General features: G+C 39.2%; 1 protein-coding gene across 5 annotated transcripts in view; it reads left to right on the top strand.

The window, feature by feature from the left end:
- The window catches only part of creb5b (cAMP responsive element binding protein 5b), a 477,031-nt gene extending 458,378 nt beyond the window's left edge, over window positions 1-18,653 (top strand). For all 5 annotated transcript variants that reach the window (XM_072575045.1, XM_072575042.1, XM_072575044.1 and 2 more), the window contains 2 exons: window positions 2,329-2,437; window positions 10,186-18,653. In XM_072575045.1, the coding sequence (XP_072431146.1) occupies window positions 2,329-2,437; window positions 10,186-10,349 (273 nt within the window). In that variant the 3' untranslated portion in view covers window positions 10,350-18,653. The remainder of the gene's footprint in view (window positions 1-2,328; window positions 2,438-10,185) is intronic.
- Window positions 18,654-19,055: the final 402 nt, after the last annotated feature.

The raw sequence follows: 19,055 nt of genomic DNA, 5'->3' as shown, positions 1-19,055 counted from the left end.
TGAGGCAGCAGTGCTAATCACTGAGCCACCATGCCATCTTGCTGACTAGGTCTCCCTTCAAAAACCTGATAGTTGAGGGAAGAGGGAGTTGAATTTATTAAGCAAGTGCTGAACAATAGTGCCTTTGGGCCAGAAGGAGCAGGAGGGTTTCCACCAGCTTAACCAGTGAAGCCTGCATTATCTGTTTCTGTTATTCCACCTCCCAACCTCTACCTTTCCCTATTTCCATCCCTATCCAAGCTCTGCTGCTTCTTTCTGCTGAAAGACAGTCAGACAATTATGCTGGCAGTCAGTTTGAAACATTTTAAAGGCAAGTAGTTAAAGCTGAAGGGTGTTCCATGCTTCTGGGTTTCTTGTCGAAAACTTCTTTTCTGTCTCCATCCATGCTCCTTGTAAATATTAGGGTCAAAAAGTCAGGAAGGTCAGTTTTAACTGACAAGTATACCATGGTTGAGGGTGTGGTGCTGGAAAAGCACAGCAGGTCAGGCAGCATTCGAGCAGCAGGAGAATCAACGTTTTGGGCAAAAACCCTTCATCAGTATTTTTGATGCAACATCTGCAGTCCTCACGTTCAACTAAGGATACTATGGTGTTGGCTCTAAAATAGCTGTGCTGCACTTGTCACCTTGTTTCTATTGTGATGCTTGCTGCTATTAGATTACCCAAGGTCTTCTGTTGATGACATGGCTGAGTCAGGTGAACACCTCATTATTACACCTAACATGATGCCTCATGATGTGCACCTAAAACAATTTTGAGTCAAAATTGAAGATAACATGTGCTGATCATACTCTGTTATAGCAGGTAGTAAAGCTGAAATCATAGAAAAGTTTGAAAATGTTAAGTACAAAATTACAACTGCTGGCATCATAGGCTATCCCTTCATGCTCAGTCCCTCATCTGTAGACCTACCTATCTGCCTCTGCACTTTTGCTAGTCAGAAGCTAGAGATCATCAATTTTTTTAGGGGGGCCTGCAATTCACAATGGGCATTGATATGAGGTCAGATTCTCAGACGAGTTCAGGATTCCAAACATCTCTCCCCAATATTATTATGCAAGACTCCTTCTTTCATATTTATCTAGCTTTTTCACAAATGCCAGTTGTCTCAAAATGTTTTACAGCCAAAATTAAGTATCCTTGATGGTCGTATTGTAATGCAGGAGATTTCACAGCCAGTAATTACACAGCAAACTCCCACATCAGTGTGATAATGACCAAATAATCTATTCATGGAATGTTGATTTAGGGATAAGTATTGGCCAGGGTACTGGAGATAATTCCACTAGTGCCATCGTATCTTGGACACCTATCAGATCAGAAAAGTGGGACTTGTAACATCTTATCCAAAAGACAGCCCCTTTGCTCTGCTGCATTGGAGTGCTGGCCTTGACTATTATATTCCAGTCCTGGATTGGGTATGGACACAGAATACTGTAACTCAAAGACTAAAATACTACCCACTGAGCAGCAGCTTATACAATTAATGTAAACCATCATTGTACAAGTGCTTCTGCCTGCATTCAATATCTTTGTAAGTAGCATAGAGTCATAGAGATGTACAGCATGGAAACAGACCCTTCGGTCCAACCTGTCCATGCCAACCAGATATCCCAACCCAATCTAGTCCCACAGTGACTAAAGATTTGAAATTTTCGGTTGATTTTGGTTATTCCACATCAGAAAAATAACCTTTTAATACATTTTATCATCTCTTATTTCTGCAATCAATTGTCAACAGAAGTTTCACCTAGCCGAGGCATCAGAACTATTATTTTCCTTCTAGTTTTCTCCAGCAAAGTGTTTTTAGATGTTCAGTTGTTGTGAAAAACACTATAAAAATGCAAGTGTTTATCTTATTTTCTTAATTCTAGGCAGAGGAATATTTCATTTCAAGCAGTTTCAAGCCTGTGTGTTCAGACCTATGAGTAACTGGTTTGTGACTGCCAAAATCTATTGCACACAACAGTTTAGCAGAATGGGGATAATGCCATGGTATTGACAGGATGACAGTATCAGATGAGGCACTGTTTTGCTTTCAGGAAATGTGGAAGAATAGGTTTCACTCATGTCTTTATGAACATAACGACAGAATCTGATTGATAATTTCCACATTGATAAATGGATAAATTATTGATTCTTGATAAAATTGATGTAAGTTGGGTTTGATTTTGAGACGTTTTGCATTTTTCTTCCTACGCAACTAAAATCCAGTTGGGTGGGGGTAAAATTACCATCAATAATCCAACAATTTCAGAAGGAACTTAACACATGCCTTTGGAGTGAAAAGCTTCAAATTATTCATATGTTTGTCAAATGTATCCACAGAATGAGGTCTCCCTCTTGAAGAATGAGGTGACACAGCTGAAGCAATTGTTGTTGACGCATAAAGATTGTCCAATCACAACAATGCAAGAGGAGACACAAAACTACCTGAGTAAGTAAAACTCAACTCATCCAAGAAAACCTTGAAGAAAATTTTCAACTTGAAACTGACACTTATTATCTAAATGGCTATTGTACCAATTTTCCATTAAAGTTGACAACCTGCAACATTAGTCCAGGCCCCTACGGTAAATTGAAAATTATCCCAACTGAGTTTAAATGGTGCGTCTTTGAGTATTTCAATAATAGAATAAAGTATTTATAAATAATGTGACTGTGTATTTTATGTAGAGATTCTAAAATACATGAGCGGAAATCAGTTCACATAAAAAAACTGCAATAAAATAATATCTAAAAGCTTGGGCAATTATTTCTAAATTTGCAATCCAACATGTAAGTCTATAGAGCTGCACCTGAAAATTATTTTGGATAAGCTTTGTAATATTTGAAAAATTTGCATCTGAACACAAAATGTAATTAAAAATTCACCTTTCTTATTTAGGAATCCACATGTTGTCAGAGTTTCAAGAACTATTTGACTATTTCAGTTGAGGTGTTACAGGTCTTTCTGCTTCCTCTTGCCTTAAGCTGTATTGAGGCCCCATTTTGTGGATCTTTATGCACTGTCCTCAAATTTCCATCTGATGTCAGTTCACAAATGTCAAGCAGAAGCCATTTCTTCTAAGAGCTGACATAAACCTTGTGCTGGAAATTCTAATAATCCAAAAATACTAGTTAATAATAGATATTAAATTTCAACAATTTTGGACATTGGTCTGGGTGGACACTATAAATATGGTGAGTCTCAGTTCTATAGATCTCAACCTGTGCTTAATGACCCTGCCCAAAGTTGAGAAACAACCCCTTTCCCAAACATATACAGACAAGGGTAGCATTTGTCTCACTATAATGAGGTTTGATGCTCTCCACAATATCAATGGGTCATATTTTAGTCTGAGTGGGAATGAATAAGCGGGACAAAGTTTTATGGCTCACAAAGCAGGACTGTTCATAAAATGCATTAACATAAAAAAAACTGTGGACGCTAGAGATCCGAAACCAACAAAGATTGCTGGAGAAATTCAACAGCCTGTCAGCATCTGTGAACAGAGACAAACAGAGTTACTGGTTCAGGTCACATTGGAGCTTTGAGTCACGTTAGAGGTCTGAGTTACCTTGCTGAGTTTCTCAATCATTTTCTGTTTCTATTTCAATAACAGTGGGATGTGTTTCTTGCCAACACTTCAGGTGATGGAGTGGTAAATCTTTGCACCCCGCTGTTATCTGAACAATCCCTGCTTCACTCTAGTAATGGCTAAAAGGTATCAGACAGCATGGTACTTTTTCTAGCAGGCCACATAATTTATATTTCTCCCTGAAATACCTCGACAGTGTAACAAGATCAGAACAGACCTATAAAACATCAATACATCCAGCCCCGCACAAAGTTCAGAACATCTGCCATACAAGTATCCCTTCAACCCAGCCAAACTCCAGGAATTATCCCAAACCACAAATATTGTGCAATTCCCAATATGTGCACATCCGTTAACTACAGTTAGTTGACTGCCAATGTATTCTCCTGTAATACCTTGGGGCAAACTGAATAATAACCTCACACAACACAAGCATATCGTCTGTTGTCTTAAAAAGAACAAAATAATTCATTTAGGGAAAAACATGCAATATGATGTATGTAAAGTTGGGGTTCCAAGGGAACATGGACGTTGGTGAATTTGGGATCCCAGTAAATGTTCGGTTCTGTAAATTTGGGAGGTGAATATTGAAATTTCGCCCTTTGTATCTGTTATCAAGACTACTGCCACTTGGTATAAAAATGTAACAGGGCAACATTGTTTAGCCTCCAAAACCAAATGTTGAAATGTGGTGCACAATCATCCATTGCTTCTGATGCAGGCAGTATTCAAACCTTATGCTGCCAGTCATTTGAATAATTGTCGAGCAGTTGGGAGGTGACTTCTAGCTAGACCAAGTACAAAAAGTGGCTGGCAAACAGAGTCTATCCTGCAAGAAGAGTAGCTATATCACAACAGAGGAGAGACCTTGCTCCAAGGTTCTCAGATGCTGCTCTTGGATCACCAAGTGAAGAGCAGGAGAGAGAGCCTGCACCCACAGGTGGCTCCGAGCCCCTCCTCACTAGAATCAGACAGTGTAACAGCCAGTGCTTTTACTGCATGCCTGATGACCTGGAACACTTCTGGTCGTAACATTATTGGAGAAAGGAGAAAGTGAGGACTGCATCTCCGGCGACCAACTCAACACAGACATCAATTTCAAACCCAACAACTCGCACAGCTACTCCTCCCACCATACCCCCCATTAAAACGTAATCCCTTACTCCCAATTCCTCCGCTTCCTCCGTATCTGCTCCCAGGAGGAGCAATTCCACTCCAGCCTATCCCAGATGGCCTCCTGTTTCAAGGTCTGCAATTTCCCTTCCTGCATGGTCAACAATACCCTCCAGTGCATCTCCTCCACTTCCCACATCTCCGCACTTGAACCCCACCACTCCAACCACAACAAGGATAGAATCCCCCCAGACCTCACTTCCACCCCACTAATTTCCAGGTATTGCGTATTATCCTCCACCATTTCCACCACCTACAGTCAGACCCCATCACCAGAGATATATTTTCCTCCCCATCCCATCTGCATTCTGCAGAGACCACTCCCTCCGTGACTCCCTCGTTCGGTCAATGCCCCCACCAACCCATCCTCCACTCCTGGCACCTTCCCTTGCCACCCACACCTCTCCCCTCACCTCCATCCAAGGCCATGCAGGATCTTTTCACATCCACCCACCTTATCTATTGTGTCAATTGCTTTCGATGTGGTCTGCTCAGGGAGACAGGACGTCAACTCGCAGAGCATTTCAAGGAGAATTTTTGGGACACACGTTTCCAACAACCCCACTGCCCTATGGCTGACCACTTCAACTCCCCCTCCCACTCCCCCTAGGACGTATATGTCCTGGGCCTCCTTCACTGCCAAATCTAAGCGATCCGACACCTGGAAGAAGAACACTTCATCTTCCACCTTGGGACCTTCCAACCACACAGCCTCAACATCGACTTCACTAGTTTCCTTATCTCCCCTCCCCTCACTTCATCTCAGATCCAACCCTCCAACTCGACACTGCCTTTCTCACCAATCCTACCTGTCCATCTTCCCTTTCTTACCTATCTACTCCACCCTCCCCACTGACCTATCAGTATTACCCCCACCTGCATCCACCTATCGCCTTCCCAGCTACCTTCCCCCAGTCCCACCCCCATTCCCCCTATTTATCTCTCAGCTCCCTCCACGTTCCTGATGACGGGCTTATGCCTGAAAAATTGACCCTCCTGCTCCTCCGATGCTGCCTGTCCTGTTGTGCTTTTCCAGCACCACACTTTTTGACTCATTATATTACTTGTCAAGGTCAGCAAATGCATCTTCAAATCCCATGTCCTACCCACTGCACCACTAGTCTCTCACCTTGCTCAATGCACCAAACTCACTCACCTATCAGCAAGTTTATCAATCATAATTTATACCTAACTTTTGTAGTTTCAGCCACTTAGTAATGCTGGAAGTCTCTGACCCAATTCCTACAACCTACCCCCACTGCTAGTTATTCACCATGACAGCCAAGTACATTGCACCACACTAACTGACACACCTCCATCTGTCTTGCAGGGAGACTGACATATATCCAGAAGCAGCAGCCCTTAACCAATCAGGACACAATAGCTACATGTCCTTGCACTCATAAAGGAGAAAATGTCTACCATGTCTAGAGCAACCATGACTGTAGCTGTGGTCAGGGGAGGTTGAGACCATCAAAAATCATGATAAATGTCAACCTAAACTTCTTTCTTATACCCAACTTACCTTGTCATCACACATTCTTTTCTGATTTACAAGCCACAGGCGCGGTATCCAAGAAATTCTCCTTTCCTTTCTCTCCTTCCCATTCCTTCTCCTCCTCCTTCTCTCTCATCTTTCTCCACCTCCTCCTCCCTGCTCTCCTTTCCCACCTTGCTGTACTCATGGTAACTCCACTTATGTACTTTTCTTCTTTCAGACATCTTAGTACTGCAATCTTGCCATGACACTGGAGTAAGAGAAAGAGGCACAGAAAGACCCTGACTAAAAAAAACTATCATTCGCTGTCACCTTGAAAGACCAACTGAAAATTTGCATTGATATCACAACTATCTGATAACATAAAGGGAATGTACCATCTGTAGTTTCGTCACCAGATGATGGCTAATGGGCAATAAGAACATTTAAAGATAGGATCTGTTCATGGCATCCACTGGCAGGACTGTGGTCAGTGTTCATGAAACTGGAGAAGTCAAACACCAATTTGCCAAAAGGCTTTGTTTAATGTTTGGAGTCCATCCTTTCCAGTATGAAAGTAGAGCCTGTTCCATGAGAACCTTTGCTGATGGATGGACGATCTGTCAGCTTCCAGTGCAGCATAAGCGGAAAGCATCCAGCGTCTGTGTGTTTCAGTGGTAATTCAGTCAATTTTCACACCAACTCAGCTTGAAGTCATTTAGGTTCCATTTACATCACCTACTATAGATATCAGAGTTCAAATGTCTGGAAGCAAGTGATCTAAACAGAATTCTTGAAGTCAGGCCCTAATCTTTTAGAACATGCCACTCTACCACTGGTGGACTTTAGTGAATTTAAATAGTATTACAAATCACCATAGACTTCTACAAATTCAGTGATAGCTGATGGAGATCAGTCAGCAGCCAGCCTGAAGCTAAATCCTTTTGGATAGTGCTGGTGAGGATCCTTGCTGTTGCAGATTGCATATTTAGCTGTGTGTGAGTAAGTGTTCAGCACCAAATGGCAGAGTTGACATTAACTCAGCTGGCACATTTCATCCCACTTACGCAAAACACAAGATGCCTTGTGGGGGTGTCACAGTAATCTAAAATTCAGCCAACCCCAAAGTCATTACAGTGATTGCTGAGAGACTGCTGTGGGCAGTGGTTGTAGCACTGTGCAGCATGAACAGTTCTCTCTCAGGATGACCGCATTCATCCTCTCATCACTCTCACTTTGCCAGTGCCCTTGCTGTTGCCTGTCCTCCTGCCATCTCCTTCAGCTTTCCACCAGCTATGTTGCAGCCACAGGATTAGCGCTGTGTATGAAAAACAAAGGCACATGGAAGACAGACAATAAATAAATAAATGGAAGAGCTGGTTAAACTTTTGAATGAAATCTAGGATCAATTGTTCTCTTAGTTTGGAATGTCTCTATTGTGGCGGTTCTTCTGTCTTGCAGTCAAGTGGATGCTGTAATGTTCAATGAGAGATGGAAGCTAAGATGTGGGATTGTCAGTGAATGAGGTACTGCAGTCAGGCAAGTCATTTGTGGATAGCCCAGTCAGAAAAGGAATGCTCTGGTTTCCTCCTCCCTTCCCCACTTTTCTTGTTCAACATGCCACTGTCTGTCCATGAAAAAAAGATCAAGCCTTCATGAGGCCAAGGTTGTTTTGTTTACAGATGACCGCAACAAATCTTGACAGCCCTTTCTGCCAAGTATGGCTCCTCTGGAGGATTCCAGACAGAGGAAAAACATTCCATCAACCCACTCGATTATTCAATCACATTCAGTCAATGACAGTGTGTTTTTTGTGATCAACAGATTGCCCTTATCGCCCAGTAGCCACCCTCTGGTTGTTGTTATAGCTGATGTGGCGGCTAATAGCGCAAGTTGCTGAAGAATGAAGGCATCCTGAGTTCTGCTGGAAAGCTAAGCATTGACCTGTATACAGTATACTGAATTTGACACCAGATGATTGAGGGAGTGGAATCTCTTCTGGTTACAGTACATCTCAAAATTGACATGAAGTGCTGCAAAATGACATGCTTGTGGTCAGTGGCACCTTACACAATGGGGAAGCCTGCAGTAAAGTTGTGCATTTCATCTGTGTCTCTCTAGGAAGAGGGAATGAAATGCATTCAACTCTCTTTGTGTACAGGGCCTTTGTGACTTCTCTTATGTAACAGTAGATGGCAAACTGGGAGATGTGGATATCTCCTAATCCTACCTAAAAGGAGCCCATGCTTAAAAGATGAAGCCCATTGATAATGGCATCCCTTATCCTGCCCTAAAGCTATAGTGGCAGATCTCTGAATACTTCCTTAATAAACCTCTGAGACCTTGTTCCTTGCTAAAGTTGAGGTAGGAGTTTGCAGGATGGCTTCATGACGATCCTTGAATGAATGGGCCTCCTGATGATAACTCTCTTCCCCTAATCCTCCTTTGTCTTTGAGACTGTTCTCCCCTGTGTTACTTATGTCCATTCTCTCTCTCATACTGTGGGCCGAGGAAGGATGTAAACTACTCCGCCATTGTCTGGAAGCAAGTGATCGAAACAAAATTCTTGACATCAGGCCCCAATCCTTTAGAAGCTGCCACTCCACCCACCACTGGTGGACATCAGCAACTTTAAATAATATTACAAACCACCGTAGACTTCTGCAAATCCAGAGGTAGCCGATGGAGACCAGTCAGCAGCCAACCTGAAGGTCGATTTTTTCAGACAGTGCTGATGAGGATCCTTCTTGTTGCAAATCGCATATTTAGCTGTGTGTAATAAAGACTTTTCAGCCCCAAATGGCAAAGTTGACATTAACTCAACTAGGTCATTTCATCCTCGCTTATGCAGGACACAAGATGACATCTCCAGTATTGCTCATAGGAAGATGACCTGAGGAGAGACAAATAACTGTCTACTTAAGGGCATCAAGCAGCTCCTGCTGTTAATAACCAAATGGTGCACATGGATATTCCATGTGGCCATCATGACAAGTAAACCCTGGCGATGTTAGGGGATCCTGTGGGGGAGAAGTTTTTGTGTGAAGACACTCAATGCCAGATCAAAGGATCTTGCTGAGGGAAGTGGGAGTGCCCACTGAAAGTGCCCCCTGCCCTTCTGCCAACTTTCTTCCATAACCCCCTCCCTTGCACTGTATACCCTGTGACAGCTTTTCCACTGGCATCCACCTTTTCCTGAATAATTTCTCGATCCGAGACCTCAGGTGAAGCCAAGTATCAGAAGAAGACCCCAGCGCTGCTGAGGACATGAGGGTTGCCTACTCCTCATCGGCAGGTGCTGTCAACAAGCAGGACATTTGCCTCAGGCCTACCACTGGCCTATTATGTGCCTGAGAGGCAGAGAATGCAGTGAGGTTTATCAAGACTTAAGCTTATGGGGATAACTCAGGCTCTACAGCCAGTGGGGGAGACCCCTGTCATCTCTGCAAGATTCTCCCATTTATTTCTCAACCAAAGTCTCCCTTAAAAATAAGGGAGCTATCCAATCAGATGTTTGCAGCCACAATGAACAGCACGTTGAAGAGCCTTTGAAAAGACATGGTAGGTTCAATCATTTGGATAAAGAATTATGTCAAAAATGGTAGCCTACTCCTCTTTTAACTTTTCATCAACGTGCTGTATATTTACAGTGTTTCATTGCAGCTTTCTTGTACATATTCGGCATTTCTTTCCCTTCTATCAGGACATTTGAAGTAATGGCTGTTTTAAATTCAATAGGAAACTTTACTTTCAGCTCAGCAAAGCATTTTGCAAAAGGAACGTTATGTTAAAAGAATACACATGTTGAATATGGTTTAGCATGCTCTACGTTGTGTCAACCACTCTTCAAGCTGACCAGTTTGAAGCACGCTGTTGGGAAAGAGAAGTCTTTGAAAACCCCTTCAAACCATGAACTTGACCAGCATTAATTCTGAATGTTTTTCTTTCCCCCAGGTCCTGAGAACAGCCAACCAGGAAGTCCCATTCCTGCTTGCTCGCAACAGCAAGTCATCCAGCACAATTCAATTAGCACTTCGACTGCTGTCAATGAGGTTGTAGGGAGTTCCACTCTCACCCAGCTCACCAAGCAGAGAACAGACCTGAACCCTCTGCTCTAAATACTGTCTTCCATCAGGAATGTGCTGGCAGAGAAAATAAAATCTTTCACTCCGTTCAGGACTTTCGGAACATCAACATAACCTTGGAAATAGATATAATTTTGAAAAAAAAGAAGACAAATTGCTTTTCATTTTAATAGTTACCAAAATGCTCATTTTTTTTACTTTAGTTATGAAAAAGGGAAATATGCAATTAACATGCTAATAGCTTGGGAATGCTTTGATGCTTTTCTCATAACTTGCTGGTACCAATTTGAAGGTCCTGCTAAAACAAAAATCTTGAACTTTTTGAATTTTATTACAATATATTTGTATATAGTCTTCATCTATTATCACCGGCAAGATCTAGGGATCTAACATGATCTGCAAGTTAGCAACTACATTGAGGCACCAAACAGTATGGCCATCACTAAAGGGAAGCTGCCAAAGTATACTATAGTCATATCCCATAATGCAGCCTCTATTTCTTAAAATTGTTTATTTGCACTGAAAAATCAAACATTATAAATTGAGATTAAAGACGAGTTAATATGATCAGCACAACATGTTGAAATTTACATGATTTCAATATTGAGAAACAAGATATCATTTGAACTCCCTTCTCAATATGAGCCATTATGATGAATATACTGTCAGTTGTAATTTTCATCTTATTCTATTTTCCAGACATAATTCCTCCACTATATATGGGTTTTTGGTTATCTAGCACCATCTTTTAAGATTCACTGTAAGAATGATCTCGTAAGCATCACCGCATGGTGTTTAGATACATCTTGTTGACTCAAAGTCATGACATTAGATTCATGGGTCATACACGCAGGCTACAACTGTAGTGATTATACATTAGATTCATGGGTCATACACGCAGGCTACAACTGTAGTGATTATACATTAGATTCATGGGTCATACACGCAGGCTACAACTGTAGTGATTATACATTAGATTCATGGGTCATACAAGCAGGCTACAACTGTAGTGATTATACATTAGATTCATGGGTCATACAAGCAGGCTACAACTGTAGTGATTCACTTGTTTGAGCAAACTCTGTTTCCTGAATCTTTCTGATATGTATTTTGGTAAGAGAATGCGGACAGATAGTCCCAGTTATGTCATGTATCCGCTTTTTCTTCAAACTGAAAACTATGTACAAAGCCAATTAGTTACGATTTTTCTTAAACCATCCCTATTTATTTGAAGCAACAAGAAACAATCTAAAATAGTTGTCTTGCAAGTGTTAATGCTTTTTGAGATTAAAGTCCAGTAATTAAGAATTAAGCATTTCGGTATTACTCAGAAACAATAGTGAGAAGAGACATTTTTCAACAATTTAAATGGTTCAGTGAATGGATGATCAATTGCACCTTTAATTCAACCTTTATTTATTAATGAAAGCAACAGCTCACTAATGTTAAATTTGCCTTGACTGCCTCAGTAATAATAAGCTCTGTCTCACGAAGACTGGACCCACTTTCTATCACCTAACCTGGAGCAACATTGTAAGTGATTTAAAGCCTATTTTAGAAACTCTTTAGATGTGGACCAATTATGGCACAACACTGAATGAATGGTAGTAGATTCTGCAGTCATGGACTCACGGCAAGGAACAATATTTACAGGCAGTGCAATTCAGAAAATCATGGGTCTACAGCCCTTACTTTAACTTAATGTAAGTGCCTCTTCTTGTTAGGAGTGCACAGTCATGGCAATCAATTTTAATCCAGAGTGGGCAGGCACCTAGGAGGGATTTATTTGTCTTCCACTTTTTGCTGAGCTCAATAGGCACCTGATCTCCCACCAAACCTGACAGAGTGACAGCTGAGTACAGGAGGGAGCAGAACATGAAATGGTAATGCTCCACTTTAACTCCCCTGCTACTCCATGACCATAAAACAGAACAAGTTAAATTTCCCCAAGGAATTTGTTGTACCTTCTCCCTGTGACATTTTGATGAGTGCACTCTGCCTCTGGAGGAGGGACATGAGCCCTTCAGCCTTTTTCTGTTGACCTTATTTTTTTTAAAAATCCATCTCCATATTTGGTGAAAATTATCTCTCTGCCAAGAAGTGAAAAATCAAGTCTGGAAAGTTAAAATCTAGGCGCCAATTTGTATTCGTGACTTTTCAGCTATCTTACAGCAAATACTCAAGTATAAATAGCGTGTTTTCGTAAGATTATAGTGAAATGTCCACTTCTTGGCATTTGAATTAACATTGCAAACCAGAGACTCATATGAGTCCGCAATGCAAATTTCCACCCATCCCCTACAGGGAAGAAAAAACTTCACACATGCACTGAACTCGTAACTTAATACCCATCTGTCACATGGAGAGAATTAGGCTTAGCCCAAATGCAAACCCTTTGGGACTGGATTCCATCGAAATGATCCTGGTCCAAACATAATGCAACCTCTTCGGGGAGGGGTGAGGTTTTGCTACAAACTTAGTTTTAATATATTACTGAGAAATTTTAAAGCTCTGAAGCACTGGAAAGTAACAACCCAAAAACACTATGTGTTGTAATCTTTCTCTAAGACCTTTCTTATTTTTAAAAAGCTGATGCTGTTAAATAATTTTGCAGATGAACAAACTGGCAATTGATCCTTCCAATCAGAGATTCAGTTCACCCTGAACAGTTTAAAATTAGATTTTTACACTGAAGTGAATGATACACTGGGCGTATGACAATATAACCATGTATTAACTCAATTCACTATCCAAAGAACAAAAGAATATCATATTTTCATTTTTGAATTATTGACATGACTCTCTGACTCTCTGTGATTCTCTGTGACTCTCTCTGACTCTGTGACTCCCTTTGACACTCTGACTCTCTGTGACTCCCTGGGATTCTCTGACTCTCTTTTGCTCTCTCTGACACTCAATGACTCTCTGTGACTCTGCGTGACTCTCTAACTCTCCTTGACACTCTGTGACTGTGACTCTGTAACTCTCTGTGACTCTGACTTGTTTACATACTTACTTAAGTGTAACTTATAAATGAAAAGACTGTATTAGCAAGCAAGAAACAGAGACAGGACAAGATGTTAATGATTAACTAATGAAGGGCTGGCAGAGACAAATGGGGACATCAACACCATCTTCGAAATGCCATAAAAAAGTTACAGTTCTTTCATAGTGGAGCAAAGTCCAAAATATTAACCCCAGATTGTTTAAGACTATGTTTTAAAAGGGAGAATCAAATGTCACAAATGCTTATAATAGAGTTCCATATCACTTGTGACCCAGAGGTTGTGTTTGGTCTTTAGCTACAAATGTAAGTCTGAGCTATTTAACACAAGACTGCTTTGCACTCTGAGCAGATTATCATTTCAGTAAAATGCTTGGAATGAGAAAAAGTAATCTGTCCTGTCAAGTCTTTTCCTCCCATGAACCATAAACAATCCACTTTGACAAGGACTGTGCGCATTAAATGATTGAGGAAAATATTAAATGAAACTTCTCCCTGCTGCAGTTCACTTAAAACTGAATAATGGCCAGAAATTGGCCTGGGCCTTATTTCACGTAACATATCCCTGAACTGTGAGGCCTGAAGATCAATGGGATTTGGTTCTTGGGTCTCATCACAACTCTGGTTGTGACTTCATTGGCAGTTTTCCTAAGGGCAAGTATAAATGCTTCATCAGCAGCAACCTTTAGGTAATTTCCCAATGCCTGCATCATTCATCGCAAATGAGTTGCTTGTTGGGGTTATTCAACAGATGTTAGACCCCTTTACAATTTTAAATTTCTCAATGTCTGTTCTTAGGTATTTGACCTTCATGTCCATAAAAGTGGTCCCACAAATTTGGGATTGCATACGAATATCTACCCAAATATATCTAGGCCCAAGGGAATGAAAGACAGACATGTTAGTGTGATGAAATTAATAGGGATTTTTGGTGAATGTATCAATGAAGATCAGCACAACTTTTATGACTAGATATCAATCAAGAGCTATAACTTGTCTTCTGAAGTTGTACAAACAAGTCTTTCCATGTTTGCAGACAATCTCAGGCCAAACTATTTAAGAGAACCAAGCCCATCTCTATTCTGTATAACACAAAGTCATTGAGAATATTTTGCAGTTGACATGAGCTGTGTTCCTCTTCAGAAATGACAGCCTCAAATAAGTGTTGAATTCAAGGTTATAGAGTAGTCTATAATTAAAAACTATTATTGTTGTTGTGAAAGAAATGGCAACACAACTATACAAGAGGAAAGGAGCTAAGTATTTTACATTGAAAACATTTACGAGATACAGGCCATTCCCTTTAATATAATGAACAAAATCAATCTGTGGATTAATGAATAGTCAAAAATTGTTACAATAATATAACTAACTAGAATTTCAGAAGACATCTTCAAAGTTCAAATCAACTAGTATTAAATTTGAATGGTTTTAAATTTAACTTTTGCCAGTGAATTAATTTTGCTATCAGCAAACATCTTGTCCTCATTAAATATCAAAGCTGCATTAATTGGATTTTACCCCAAGTATGATTGATTTTTTGCATCGCATTACCTTCATAAAACAAATCATTATTCATGTGGCATATTGGACTATAACAAAATTTGTTTACTTCCTTGTACAAATACTGCCTGAAGGGGTTGTGTCCAGGTTTCAAAAGTCTGTCAACCTAGAAAGAATTCAAAGGGAAAATTTCTTTATGTCCACAGCAGCTTTTTACTGAGTTGAACTTTTCCCCTGACATTTTCTTTGTGCTATTACTTTTAATAGTTAAGCATGTTTAAAAATGTTCTTGTTATCTTCTTCAGTCTAGATTATCTGTCATCCATCATTCTAAGTGCCACATTTGACAATTGTTCTTCTGAATTTGTAACTGATTTTAATCTAATTGAAGAGAAGACATGCGTTATTGATGTTTAATAGTATTGGACAAAACGGTTTGATAATAAGCTAAGACAATGAGCATACTGTGCTCAACTTTAACATGATTTGTATTTGTGCACTTTTTTAAGTTTCTTGTATAATAATGAATGATGGACCTGTAACTCAAATCTCACCCTTCAAGGATCTACAACTGATACACTGGGATTCAACCTACCTGATTTTGGTTGCACTAATATACCCAAACTAACTTGCACAGTATTCAGCAAACTGAGTCCACCTCATTGCACATCTCCATTACAGAACCATTGTTTACACTGCTTCATATTTAAATTCCTGTCATATTAATCTTTTACAGTGCATTATTGCAACTACACAAATTAACCCTGAACATATTCCTTTATTTGTAAAACATAGTTTATAGAATAATTGTTTCCCTACAATTATGGGTATAATTCTTAAAAGAAAAAGATGGAACAGGGATCAGAGGGAAATTGTGCATTTTTGTTGTAGACAAAAGCTTTGTTGAAGTATACATTTCTGAAAGCAAATACAACCGCAAACTTGAAAAGTATGGACAAGAATATATTGGATTCTAATAAAACGGAGTCAGGATCAAGAACAAATTTTAATTCTTCCAATGCAACAATTGCTTTAGTTATAAATATGATTGCATAACAATTTAGTGCGGCAAGGAACAAATCAATTTCTTAGTTACTTAGTTTCAGTATAATTTCATTTTAAACCACCAAACCACATTCTACTTTGTAGCGCAGATGTTGGCAAACAAAACACTTTCTGTGGAATCATATTTCACCTATTTCAGTACAAAGTCTAAAAATGTAGTGTGCATCAAATATTATTCCGTCATAATGTTATCATCCCATTGCAAATACACGGCGTTCCTAATCTGCAAATATATCTAAGATGGTCGTATGACATCAGTACAAATTGGGAGTCTTAGCATCTTTGTAATTTTTTGATAAGCTATCGGTTTATGTAAAACAAAAGATAGAATGCAAATTGTGAAGTCTCATTCACTATGAGGGACCAAATAAAATTTAGTCAAGGTAGTTTATGATGATATTGTAATAAGGTGCTATCTGAATGTGTACAGTAGTTAACATTCCACAGAAATTTGATTAAAAATTTTGAGCTTTAAGTTTTTTTAAATGTAATTTGTTGAGAAAACTATTATTTGATCCTCTTGCTAACATTTTGAAGCAAGATTATCCATTTTCTTCTCAAATAATTTTTGACTAACATGCAACATCAGCCATAAAATGGGTCAGTTTTGATCCAAGAGATGTTTTGCTCGAAGTGCAATGTTAAAAATCTAATCCCGTATTTTGGAATTCATCAAGTTTTTGTATTCTTAAATAAGAGTTGCCTAATAGATTCCCTTGTTGTAGAAAACATTTAATTGAAAGCACTATGAGCACAATTATGTTAGATATATATGTTTAGAAATAGAAAAGATGTTCTCTTTTTGTGTTGAACAATCGTAATCAGCTTTCCATAATATTTCCTTGGAATGGTTATTACTAGAAAGCTTGATGAAAATGTATCAGTGTGGAAAAGTGATATATTTTCTTTGCCTATGGAAGATTAGAAGCATTATTAGAGGCATGCGGGCACTTTAGGGAACATAGAGGTTTCATGACACAAGCTCTATTTTGGAGACACTTTCCTGAATCATACCTGTAAGTTCCTCAATCCTGCCATCAAGGTAGTTAAACAATTGCCACCATTGTTTTAAAAAATGCAACTATTTGGTTGTAAGTAGTAAGAGAACAGTGCAATTTTAAAATTTTCTTGTTTATTTAAGTGGTGTTCCACCTTTATCAAAAAGCACTGTCAAAGGTGGACCACCCCACTTCAGCAGCTCAGCTAATTGGAATCAATGATGTGTAATAGCACTGCACTTCGAAAAGGAAATCCATCAAAACCTGTTTTTTTTTCTGAAGTCACATCACTGCACCTGAATACACTTTAAAAATCACAGAATTAAATAGGGCCATGTGTTTGGAGTCAAATTTGTGAAATAATAGCTTAATCTCTGAGCACATCAGCTAATCATGGAGACAGTTTACCCTTTTAACCCATCTGGGATACATTTTCAAATACATAAATGTGGATCCACATGCTATTGAAGCTGCTTCCACTTTGTTCAAATGTCCCATACTGTTTGTTCAATAATTCAATTCAACTGCTTCAAACTATTCAAAGCAACATTGTGACAAAATACATTCTGTCTATGCCAGCAAATTGCATTCTGTCTCTTTAAGCTTTGGTACTCATTGGTATCACAGTGTGGACAACATTCATCTTGTTTCCTTCTGAAGATGTTTGTTAGCCACTTTCCTTGGTACAAGGAATAAATATTTGGTACATACTTGTAAATACTTGTTTTACAGCACTTATTTTTTTGTTATTGTATTTTGAGCTTATGCTACATGAGCATATTCATCATTGCAAGTAATGACTATTAAATCTGTTGAGCTATATTAAAATTTAACATTTGAATATTGCTGACTAATGAGACATTTTGCTAAAGCTTCTCATATTGCATGAATCAAGACAACCAAATGAATGCCAAATTTCAAACAATCACAATGTACACTGCAGTAGAAAGGGCGCTAATTTGACATGTTAGGTCTGATTAACCCAGGCTTTGCCTTGGTGAGAGCAGTGATAAACAATAGGCATTCCACCGCCCAAATTGCACAAATAAGGCTCAAGGCTTGAATATATTTCTCTTGTTTGCACTTATCAGCTACTATATATGAATATATGTTGCTTCTACCAAGCATAAATGAGCCAGAAATTAAATTCATCGTTAATGTAGCTCTTAGTATGCTCTGGGTTGTCCAGCCAGTGTATCTGAATTGCAAATTCACAGCTAACAGTTCATGTTTTGTTTTGGGTTTTGGAAAAACTGAGCAAGTTAACTACACTTTGAATTCTGTCTATTATGAACAACCGAAGAAATATTGCAATGGCCATGCAAGTGTTTTTTTTCCACCAATAGGGTGCTGTCATTTTCTAAAAAGACTTTTTGCCTACCTCATAATTGAGCAACAGCATGTATGAATTTGAAGTACCAGTGTGATGCTTGGTACTTGGGCCATATGTCCCATTGATCAGCTGAGCAAATGAAACAGCAACTTCCTTTGTACTGAGTGCACACAACTAACCTGTACTTGCAAACTCTAAAACAAAATGTTTATTGTGAGATGAGATTCTGTGATTGGGCAGCACTTGCAGAATAATTCCGTGTGTTACTGTTAGATGTGTACAAGATTGAAAGCATCAGCAACCCGTCTCTCTTTTCAGCAATATTCAAGTTCTGTATTACCATGTGACAATTTTACATTTCTTTCTCATCCGATTATTAAAGATGTGCATTTGTAAAAATGTTAAATATCACTGCAATATAATTAATAAAGCACCCTGGCAATGCAGATAATACAACAAATAGCTACTTCAGAATTTTTTTTGCACCTAACAGCTGATACAATTACTACTGTGTTCCTACTTAATCTTCAATCACACCTTCATTCCACAGCCCCAAACCCCAAGTGATGTAAAGCCCTTTTGTTTTCTCTAGCTCAGCATCTTATCAAATCAATGGCTTCTTATAGTTCATAGGGCAATTTAATCATGGTAAAGTTCATTTTTTTATTATTAATATTTCCATTATTAGGTTCAAACTGGAGGTCTTGTAGTGGACTTATTTATGGATCCTCCTGGGTGTTGGTTAACTTATAATTTTACACATTGTTTGCCACAAGAATTTTAGTAAATTAAATGGTGGCTGAATGTGTAAACTAGAAACATAGAAATATGAGAAT

The sequence above is a fragment of the Chiloscyllium punctatum genome, chromosome 8 (genome assembly GCF_047496795.1).
Source record: "Chiloscyllium punctatum isolate Juve2018m chromosome 8, sChiPun1.3, whole genome shotgun sequence".
Taxonomy (NCBI): Eukaryota; Metazoa; Chordata; class Chondrichthyes; order Orectolobiformes; family Hemiscylliidae; genus Chiloscyllium; species Chiloscyllium punctatum.
Note: the sequence above shows the minus strand (reverse complement) of the source record. Positions and strands in the feature narration are given on the sequence as shown.